At 41.5% G+C, this 10,784-nt stretch overlaps 1 protein-coding gene across 2 annotated transcripts in view; it reads right to left on the bottom strand.

Moving 5' to 3' along the window:
• Nucleotides 1-547: 547 nt before the first annotated feature.
• DDIAS (DNA damage induced apoptosis suppressor) overlaps nt 548-10,784 on the bottom strand; it is a 19,192-nt gene continuing 8,955 nt past the window's right edge. The window contains exons 4-7 of one of the 2 annotated variants that reach the window (XM_042458600.1): nt 10,313-10,474; nt 7,205-7,322; nt 3,276-3,331; nt 548-2,261 (exon numbers count right to left, since the gene is read on the bottom strand). In XM_042458600.1, the coding sequence (XP_042314534.1) occupies nt 776-2,261; nt 3,276-3,331; nt 7,205-7,322; nt 10,313-10,474 (1,822 nt within the window). In that variant the 3' untranslated portion in view covers nt 548-775. Of the gene's footprint in view, nt 3,332-7,204; nt 7,323-10,312; nt 10,475-10,784 lie in introns of both variants that reach the window. The other variant, XM_042458599.1, reaches the window with a different exon arrangement.

Raw genomic sequence — 10,784 nt, 5'->3', positions numbered from 1 at the left:
CTGCTTAACTGTGCAGGGCTGCTGTAGCTGGAGAACCTACAGGGAGTTGGGCTTGATGGTCTACAAGGCCCCTTCCAACTCTGATTCTATTTCTACCTTTTCCCATGGATGTACAAGCATTATCTGCCATCTAGGAGTGAAATAAAGGCCAGAACACCACCAAGAACCAGCTGGGAAGAAGGTGTCTTTGATATACTCACATGGGATTGTGGAGAAGACAGAGATGACCAACCCGGGAGCAGTGACAGGTCTGTGCCTGAGCATCCCACTAGGACCACAACAGATTGTTGGGCTGCCAGAGAACCACTTTTGTTAAGACCTCTCCTTTGGCAATCATGTCAAAAGCACAAATTTCAGTTGCACTGGCATAGTACCCCAACAGAACTCAGGCCAAAGGCTACAGGGGAAGCAGAGATGGGAGTTTGGCCCCAGAGCAATCTCTGCTTAGCATAAGATTGCTTCTTTGTGGTGCAGTGTTGATTCAATTCTGTGAATGCTAAGCATACAGCAGTTATTCACACCAGGGTTATTAATTCAAAGCCCCAAAGGTGGAATCAACTTTTTATTTCATTTGCTAAGAAGTAGTTATGTAATGCTCAATCCAAGTAGAAAGAATTCATTATTTAAAAGTGCTGAGAGGATAAACGGCCAGTTCATATTTGACCCTCTCCCTCTTTTAAATTAAATCAGCCCTTCCCCATTCCCCTGACTGGGAATGATGAGCACAAAAAACCATTTTAAGAAAAAGGTCATTTTACACAAGGAAAGTTGACATTCAAGCAGATGGCGTTGGGAACAGGGCATCCATACTGAGGAGCTGGCTGTTATCCGTGAACAGTTCCAGAGACCAACTTGTAACGTTAGCCATGGGGTGTGTAACGTTAGCCATGGGGCAAGGTGTGGAAGACAGGTTTGATTTGACATTTGAAAAGGCAGAGAAGCCAGGAGATCCATTCACTATCTGCCTGCAACTAGCATCGTCTTTGTACATGGGATGTCTCTCAAATCTCAGCACTGTTGGATTTTTGGGAGATAACTCCACCCTCATTAACCTGGTGGGACTCCTTGGGATCTCACACCTTACTTTGTTTTTGGAAAGAGTAGCCTTTTCTACGGCTGGACAGTCAGCACTGTTCCTCACCAGGTTCCTCCTTCTCTTCAACACTTTTCCATTCTGGATCCCAAGAGGCTGTACTTGTTTTTTCTCCGAGGGGGGAATCCATTCTTCATCAACATTTTCAGACATTCTTTGGGCTGGGCTATCATTAGCCCATATCTGCTGACAATCAGATGCTTCACTTGTCCTTCTGCACTGCAAGAATTTGCTGACCAGTCGTTTTACTGAAGGGTTTCCCAATGCAGGCCGGAGTCTTTTACATTTGGCTCCAACCCAAGACAATTTATTCAGTGGCAATTCACTAAGTATGGATTCTTTTCCCCTAGGGAGCCTTACTTGTAGACAAGGCCTAGCAAGGGGAGTGGACTGAGAATTAGGTATGAAATCCAGGGAACCTGAAGGGGTGTGTTCTGACCCAGATATTAAGCCAGTAACTGGACTGTTTCTTTTGGAGTCAGAAATAGTGAGCATGCTGCTTGAAGAGGATTTATTCCAGCTACCATTTAGCTCTCTTGGTGTAAATTCAGATGTTATACACTGTTTGGTCAGTGGATCTTCCTGGGCTGAATTTAATTTTCCCACAGTGGCTTCTGTTTCTCTAGTACTATCAAAGAGATCAGCTGAAGCATTGAAACTAAGCTCATGGCTATCAGAGCACTTCTGCAGAAAGCTGCCATCATCCACTTTAAAACTGCATCCATCAACCTGAAAGAGTAGGTCTTCCTTTGGTTCACCAACACCACTGGATTTTTTACAGGTTCCTGAAGTGGAAATGTCTCCCTGAATTTTTGTGATCTCTGTACTCTGGTTTAGATTAACAAAAATATTTCCTTTTTCTTTCTTCATGCCATCATCTTTACTATTTAAACAGGCTGTTGTGTATCTGGCTTGTAAACAAGAGTTTTCTAGGCACTTGCTGGAACACTTTAAACAAGAAATGGAATGGCAATTCTTGGAACTACTGATATCTTGGTCAACTCCTTCCTCAGATTTCAAACAACTTTCTTCTGAATGAGGAGGTTTTACTTCCATTAAGGAAGATGAAGGCAAAAGGAGTGGCTGTTGATGGGATAGGCACACCAATTTTTTCTTTCCATTACTGGATAAAGAACTGTAAAAGGCATCTTGGTGAGATTCCTGGCTGCTGCAGGATGACAAAAAGTTAACCTGGTGACAAGGAAGAACATTTTCTTTGTGCCTTTCTACCTTCTCCACTAGTACCTGCAACTTCTCACCTGGTTGCCCAGTCTTCAAATTGACATGAAAAATGCCTGGCTTGGGAGACAACTGATTAAAATGCCCATGGAATTCATCAGCCCCATGGCTGGGGAAATGTACCTGTCCATTAACCTTTGTTGGCAACACCAAGGCTTTGTCGCTTTCAAATTTGGCAATGAATTCATTTAAGCTTTCAGAGGATGGCAGTTCATCCCAAACCCAGGGAGCTTCTTCAGAGTTTGCATCTTCTCTAGATGGAAGATGAATGGAAGATGAAGCAGGGAAACAAAGAGAAGTGTCATAACTCTGATGAAGCAAATGGGTGCAGGATTTTTTAAGACAATAGTTGTGTTGCATGCTAATTTCATTGCACATGTTCTTTTCCTCTGATTCTAGTGGGTTTTGTAACAATTTACCACCTTCTCTTCCTAAGGAGGAATCACTTTCTGGTTGACTCTTTATGGCAATACAGTTCTTTTGACTAGAATACAAATGGCTTTTCTTATCTTCCTGTACATTTCTCTTAGTCGCAGTCAAACTATGCTCCTGGGAGTTGTAGACCAAATGGCTAGACAAAGAAACTGGATTATCTTCCCATTTTTGCCTACTATAGGCCTTCCTGCTTAGAATAAGATCTATAGGATCTTCTGCTGTTCCTGAAGAAACAGGGGAGGAAGTCAACCTAAATGACTGGGGCCAGAGAACTGAAAGACCATCTGCAGAACATGATGGAGCCGTGCCCAAGTCACTAGAGCCAGGCAAGCTGCTGAGTTCACTACTTGATTGGTCAAATGCCATGAAGAGATCAGGAGGCTTAATGTTTCCATGTCCCTGCTTGAAATGAGAACTTTGGCGCTGCTCAAGATAATGGATAACTGTATTGCCGATGAGCCCAGAGTTAGGTATGAACATTTGACAAGCAATGATAGCTCTGGGATACCTGTTGGTTTGGCAGTCATTTTGCAAGGATGTGGTGCTCTCTGGCTTGTAATAATCCTGCAAGAAAACAAACAGAAGGCATTTCACCTCTGTACTATAAAATCTCAGTTTTGAATAAGGCAATGTCAAATACTTTAGAGAGATAAGTTCTCAAGCTCTGAAGCACATCTCTCAGTTCTCTTTTTGTCATTATCTTTTGCAGCCACATACCTGGGCTCTGTGCTGGCACAGAGTAGCAGGTAAGGAAATGGGAGAAGGAAGTGGACAGGACTAAGGAAATGTGAAGTCAATGTGCACTAGTGAAAGCTGTCCTCACTCCTGTTGTTGTTGTGTGCCTTCAAGTTGTTTCCAACTTATGGACCGAAATGCAATCTATTTGGGGGGGGGGGGTTCTTGCCAAGTTTTTTCAAAGCTGGTTTGCCATTGCCATCTTCTGAGGTTGAAAGACTGACTTGCCAAGGTCACCCAGTAGGTTTACATGAACCAGAATTTGAACCCTGGTCTCCAGAATCACAGTCCATTGCTCAAACCACTACACCACACTGCATCTCATTGCTCACTTCTCCAGCCCATTATATTAAGAGGTTCTATATTAAACACCTCTTATTTAAAATCTGTATTCTTAGGAAACAATATCACAATTTAAATAGCCTTTTAACACAGGAACAATGGGGATGTTTTAATGCTGAGTCAGGTTTCATCTACACTGTAGAAATAATACATTTTGACACCATTTTAGCTGCCATGACTCCATTCTACAGGATCCTGGGAATTGTAGTTTTTGAGGCACTAGCACTCTTTGGCAGAGAAGGCTAAAGACCTTGTAAAACTACACAATCCCAGGATTCCATAGGAAGAAGCTACAGTACTTAAAGTGATGTCAAACTGCATTATTTCTACAGTGTAGATGCATACTGAAGCTTGCAGTTCCATCTGTGCTACTATGTCATGTTTGATCCTATTCAGAAGTGTTTGGAGTAAAGAACTGTATGACTATCATACAGTCAGAGCCAGTTAGATCTGAACAGGTAAAATCCATTGGGACTTTAGGCAGTGAAGATCTGGAAACCAGAAAGCTGCTGTTTCAGAACAGCAGAAGAATCCACTGGAAACACATTAATGTATTTATATCTTGTTTGATCTCACAAGATCATAGGATGGCACAGAGAGAAAAACAACCAATATAAATCAAATTTAAGATATTACACATCAAGAAATAATATAGCAGTTTAAAAACATGTTTAACAATTTAATTATAAAAATAAATAAATAGACAGAGTTGAAAGAAAACTCCAGGATCCCAAAGATTTTGGGAACAAAAATGTTTTAACTTAGTTCAGCCCAAACTAAGGCACACTGCAGTAATCTCCTCTACCTTGCCAGAGGAAAGAGCACTGAAGATGGGCTATTTCTATCCAGATATGATCACAGCTAGACCACTAGCTGAAATTGACAGAAGATAGTACATATGAGACAGGTCACATGGGTCTCCAATGAATGAAGGACCCAAGACAATTTCTAAGCTGCATACCTTTTCATTGAGGAAAAGTATTAACCCATCTAGAACTGGTTGCACCCCATTTAGCTAGGCAGAGATGGGCCATTAACAATGACCCTGACATCTCTCAACAACTAAGCTTCAGTTTGTTTGCTCTCATCTTTTGTTAAGGCCATGCCTTGGTTCAGTACAATGACACCTACTTGCAGTGATAATGAGAAATAGAACCGCATATTGTTAGTTTGCTAATAAAGACACACTCCTAGTGGCCTATTAATAATAATATTGACTCCATTCTGTGGTTTCATGCAGACGTTAACGTAGGTGAGTGAGAATACTAATACTTCATACTGGAAGAGCCAGTGTGGTGTAGTGGCTTGAGTGTAGGACTAGGACTCTGGAGATCAGGATTTGTTCCCTGCTTGGCCATGAAAACCCACTGGGCAATCTTGGGCTAGTCGTATTATTTCAGCCTCAGAAAATCCCATGATAGACTTGCCTAAGCAAATCTAACTACTGGTGGTGCAGTAGTTAAATGCCGGTACTGCAGCCACAATGTTGTAAATTCAATCCCAGAGGGCTTCAGGTTGACTCAGGGGCTCAACAGACCACCCTTAAGGGGTGGCTTCATGCCGCCCCTTTCCTCACTGGATTGGGGCTGCAGCAATCACACACCGCGGCCCTGATCTGGCCTTTCTGCAATGCAAAAAGAAGCTGCAAAAAGAGGCTCCTTTTTGTGTCACAGAAAGGGAACCCTCATCAGCAGTGGCTTTTTGCTCCTTCTTTGGCGCAGCTCATGTAAATGCTGCGCTGAAGACATGCCGTGATGCCACCTGTGCTGGCGTATAACACTGGTCTGTCAAGCCTCTCAGCCTTCCAACCTTTCGTAGGGCGGTAAAATGAGTGCCCAGCTTGTTGGAGGCAACTGGCTTACAAGTTCTAAACCACTTAGAAAGTGCTCAGTTCACATGAAGCAGCATAGAAATATAAATGCTATTGCTATTAGGGTCATCATAGCAACAGCAATAGCAAGTACATTTGCAAAACCTTCAAAGCAGTGCTCACCATTCTTATGTCAGAGAACTGCTCCAAAATCATGAAACCATGATTGATGGCGCTGAAGTCTAGGCAGACCGCCCCCCCTGCTTTTCCTTTGCAGGCAAGCAAAGAGGTTTTTATTCAAGCAGCCTTTTCATATATAATTGTGCCGGTGAGATTTTTATATGGGGTGTGTGCTTTAGTTATAATTTTAAGTTTTGTACGTTTATGGAATTTTATACTGTTTTTAGTTAGTTGATTTTAATTGATTTTAAATATTTTATTGTAAAATTTTAAATGGTTTTACTTGTGAGCCACCTTTGGTCCGTTTCTGGGAGAAAGGCAGAACAAAAAATAAAATAAAATAGTGAGAACAAAAACATACCTTTGTCTCATTACTTGATTTCCATTTCAATACAGTGAAAGCCAGGAAATTGTGCTGTTCAAATTAGATTGAAACCTGGACTGAAATGTATCCAGAAAGTAAGAGGCTGTACAGACTGGCGTTATATGCCAGTATCAGGGCAAAGTGGGGGCATGGCGTCCACACTACGCTTATCCTGAGGCTTCCCTGACACCATCACGCTGTGCGCTTTACCATGCGTCCAGATGACGTAGTGCCAAAAGGAGCACCAGCAGGTGTTGGCTGCCACAGCGGCAAAGGCACCCTTTCTGCAGTGCAAAAAGGAGCTGCTTTTTGTAGTTGCTGCTGAAAGGGACGGCAGCAGGCCTCTCCAAAGGGGCAGTCTGTTTAGCCCCCTTGTCTCATATGAAAGTTCTGTGAGCATCATCAGAGGCTATCTAGTCTACAGCCATGACCAGAAAGAGGATATTTTAAACTAGTCTGAGTCCAGGGAGGATTTCTTAAGAGGGGTGGGAATCATGGGATTCCTAGTGTTCTGTGACTTTCTCTGCATGGAGAGGATCTGTTAAATCTTAGCCAGACATCATGTTGAGTAAATAAAATCAGAAAAAATGACTAGCCTGCTGGGGGCTGTGAAGGTAGAAACAAAGAGTTACCTCCTCTTGAAGCAAGCTACTACATCTCTGTCTTGGTTAAAGAGGAAGAATGGAGTACTCCATCTTTTTTCTATCCTAGCTTGCCTGCATGGAATTCTTTGTTGCCTAGAGGCTTAAGTTCAGAACCCTTAGCCATTACCCACTGCAACTGAAGGTGCTGGGCAATTTTAGACATATGGCAGGTAATTAGCTAGTTCGACATTTCCATTCACATGGTGTTCCATCCAATTGGTAGGACAAGTGACATGATGGTGGGACTCTATGTTATTTGAAAACCTATATATGTACAGAAGGAGAGTGCAAAGAAAACTTATCATTTTGTCTTGCCTGAACTGTGCATTCTGAGTGTGCTACATCTAAGGGAAAGAAGGTACCTTAACTCCGAAGACAAATTTCTTTCCAATGAAACAGCTTTCAACTGCATGGAACAGCACATCTGGAGTTGCATCCTTGTCTGACTCTCCTACTTCTTGGCACAGTTTTTCAATGTACCTTAAATGAAAGCCATAATGAATATTATATGACAGAATACTACCCTGTCTCTGATATCTATTATGATGTTCAGGTGCAAGTGTGGAACAACATTGGTGGGGAAACAAGTAGTAAAATGATACAAGCAAAATGTTGTGGTGTTATTTTCTGTCAGGTTGACTTCATCTTATACAGGTAGTGACTTTGTGACTGAGAGACCTCCAAGATCTTCTGTCCTCAATTGCCATGCTCATGTCTGACAAACTCAGGATACCTATGCCTTCCCTGATTGAATCATAGAATTGGAGGAGGCCTCATGGTCCACAGAAGCCAACTCCCTGCTCAGTGAAGGAAATCTAGCTAGACCATCCCCAGCAGTAGCTGCCAAGCCTCTTTTAAAAGACCTCCAGAGAAGAACTCTCCATTGCTCCAGGCAATTGGCTCCATTGCAAAACTGCTCTTATTGTCAAGAAGTTCCTTCTAACATTCAAGCAAAATCTACTTTCCTATAACTTCAAACCATTACGTCAGGTCCTATCCTTTGCAGCAGCAGAGAACAAACCTGCCCCTCCTCTCAAATCCACCTGTAGTGGAATCTCCCTTGTTTCTGAATGGCTTGCACTTTATTTTATTATCTATTTATGGTATTTATACCCCTCCCTTCAGCCCTAAAGGCTATCAGAGTGGCTTACAATTATTATTTTTAATTAGATGGTCCCCTGCCTTCAGGCTTACAATCTAAAAGACACGACACAAAAGGAGAAGGGAATGGTGGTGGGAAAGGGGATGAGTTCCAGTGGTTATTCTCTCCCTCTGAGGCCTGGGCCAAGGCAGATGGACTGGAGGAAGGGCTCTTCTTCTTCAGGCTAGCCCTGGTGGAGCTGGGCCTGCCTGTTCACTCCCTCACAAGTAAACACTCTTTTACCAAGCATTATCATTTTTTTCAATGAGTCATTGCCATCTCATGATATGTTCAAAATACAACAGCCTCACTTTAGTCATTTCAGCTTCTAGAGGGAGTTCAGGTGTGATTCGTTCAACATCCACATTTCAAATGCCATTTTTCATTTTCTGGGCTGCAATCCTAAGCCTATTTACTTGGCGATAAGTCCCCAGTGTGATTAGCTTCTAAAAGACAGGATTGCTCTGCAATGTGTTATCAAGCTGAAAAATATGGGAACTACAGTTCAGCGTATCAGTAAGACATATAAAATACACAGGAGTATTTCCCTCAATCCCCGTGAAACCTCAGTCACTATAGCAGAAGCGTGATGTGTGCCAGGCTTGCAATGCCTATTCACAATACCAGATTCTCACTCCCACATGACACCTGCTCTTTATTACAGTCACTTACTTGTACTGCTCTTTTGAACCCATAAAGTGCTTGGCAGACATGTTGATCCTTTGCATCAGGTTTCTGGGACAACCCCTGGTATCTCACTAATCCATGAAGGGGTCATAAATGGCAGATCTGAGAAAGGCCTCTTCCTAAGAGCCAGTGTTGGGGAGTAGTTGTGATTTTGGGGGTACTCCTTATCCTAATCTGGAGTAAGATATTTTTTCTTAATGCTACTCCTACTCCTGTAAAAACATCTTACTCCTTTATTCCTTACTCCTACTCCTAATCCCCAGCCCTGGGGAAAACCCCTGGTTGCTTTGCAAGGCTGGCTTGTGTGTATGTGTGTAAGTGTCTCTCTTTGCCTTCCAGTCCCTTCTCCAGTGCAATATAATACAATTGTTTTTTGTACAATAACAGGAATAAAGAGAAAAATATATATTTTGTTACTTCTTATTCCTACTCCTACTCCTATATCACTGGCAGTTGCTAACACTGGGCTGGATGGACCCAGTGATCAGATTCAGTACCTGACAGTTACATGCACAGAAATATGAGGAAGAAGCTTGAATAGTGTGAACTAAAGAACTGATTTTATGAGGCACTTACTAAATAAAATAGAATAATAAACAATTTAAGAAGCTAAAGTAGCAAAGTCACTATGTCTAGAACCTACAAGAGCTTTGTAAATTGTACAAGAGACATAATCCTGAAAACTAGCGCATTTTACAGAGCCAGCTCTATTTAGCTTCAGCAACAGAAATGGCTCATGGAACGTCAGATAATCACAATTTCTGAGTGTCTTTATTCCCCTTTGGAAAAAAAAGGAAATGTTTAGCCCTTATTGGTGTCACTGCAACAGCTCATGAACGTAGACTCTGGAGTGTACAAGTAGCTTTTTCTTTTGGCCTCTGGCCATGCTTTCAGAACACTTTATTGATTCCTTATCTTTTACTCATTTATTTTTTGAGCAACAAAGTTCAAATCCTGCAAAACAGTTTAAATTATACAGGAAGGATTCTCTTTGTACTCGCTTATACTTTTCAGTGCAGAATTTGATTTTTGTGGATGAAGATCTGAAATTATTTTTAATACAGGAATGAAGGGTTACAAGTATGCTCCTAGTTTCTTACAAACTAAAGCTTGAATCAGGGGATAATTCTCAAGATCAACTGGCAGATCCAGTATTTAGTATGGGATTCAAACCCACATTTTAGTTCCAAATTTGGCACTATTCTCCACTGATATATAGTAGACTGCTAAACATATATAAAATGTGGAATTGGAGAAAAGTTATGTGGATCCCATGGACTGCTAAAAAACAAATCAGGCGGTAGGAAAAGAGGAAACTGCATTAAATGTGGATTATTTCAATCAAAGAAGCTACAGCTCTGAATTTTCAAGAACTGAGCAGAGCAGCTGAGGACCAGGGCTCTTGGAGGCTTGTCATTGAAAGGTTTCCCATAACTTGAAACGAACTCAATGGAAAATAACAAGCTAAATGTATACAAATTTTTATAGGTGCACGGCTTTAATTGTCCCTATTAATTGTCCCTATTAATATGTCTCTGCTTGGTATCCAAGCAGCAAAATGCACTTCAACTCTTAGTTATAATTAAATCACAGGCTCACACATTTCAGAAAGCAAATAAAAATAGAAATAAACATTTTTCACCTCTGCAGGCCTTTTGCTGTAACTCCAAAGTAAACATCTAAACAGCTTCCGAATACTGTCACTTCAAACACACTCTGAGTGTCAGCTACTTCCAAAGACAGTCGATATCTGTAGTTTGCTTCCTTGCTGTCACCAGAACAGCCACACTTCAGGCAACTATACCTGTTTTTTTTTACAAAAAGAAAGACACACAGTGACTGAATGCTTATGTGTTTTACAAACATGTTACAGTCTAGCAGCCAATAGTCAACAAATCATCTCCAGGTTAATAATCTCACGGCACAACACTATGCATCCTTGTTCAGAACAAGGTTTCACTTAATCCCAAACCTAATCCCCAAAAGTATGCTTAGAATTACTGCTCTAGAAAAAATAAATTGAATCTGGAATTCTCGCATGCAAGAGTGATCAACTTTTGTTGGGCTTGGATTCAGGAAATTTAGGGTCAATTCTCAACTCAGCTTTCACAGAT

Source organism: Sceloporus undulatus, chromosome 3, assembly GCF_019175285.1.
Source record: "Sceloporus undulatus isolate JIND9_A2432 ecotype Alabama chromosome 3, SceUnd_v1.1, whole genome shotgun sequence".
NCBI classification, from domain to species: Eukaryota; Metazoa; Chordata; class Lepidosauria; order Squamata; family Phrynosomatidae; genus Sceloporus; species Sceloporus undulatus.
Note: the sequence above shows the minus strand (reverse complement) of the source record. Positions and strands in the feature narration are given on the sequence as shown.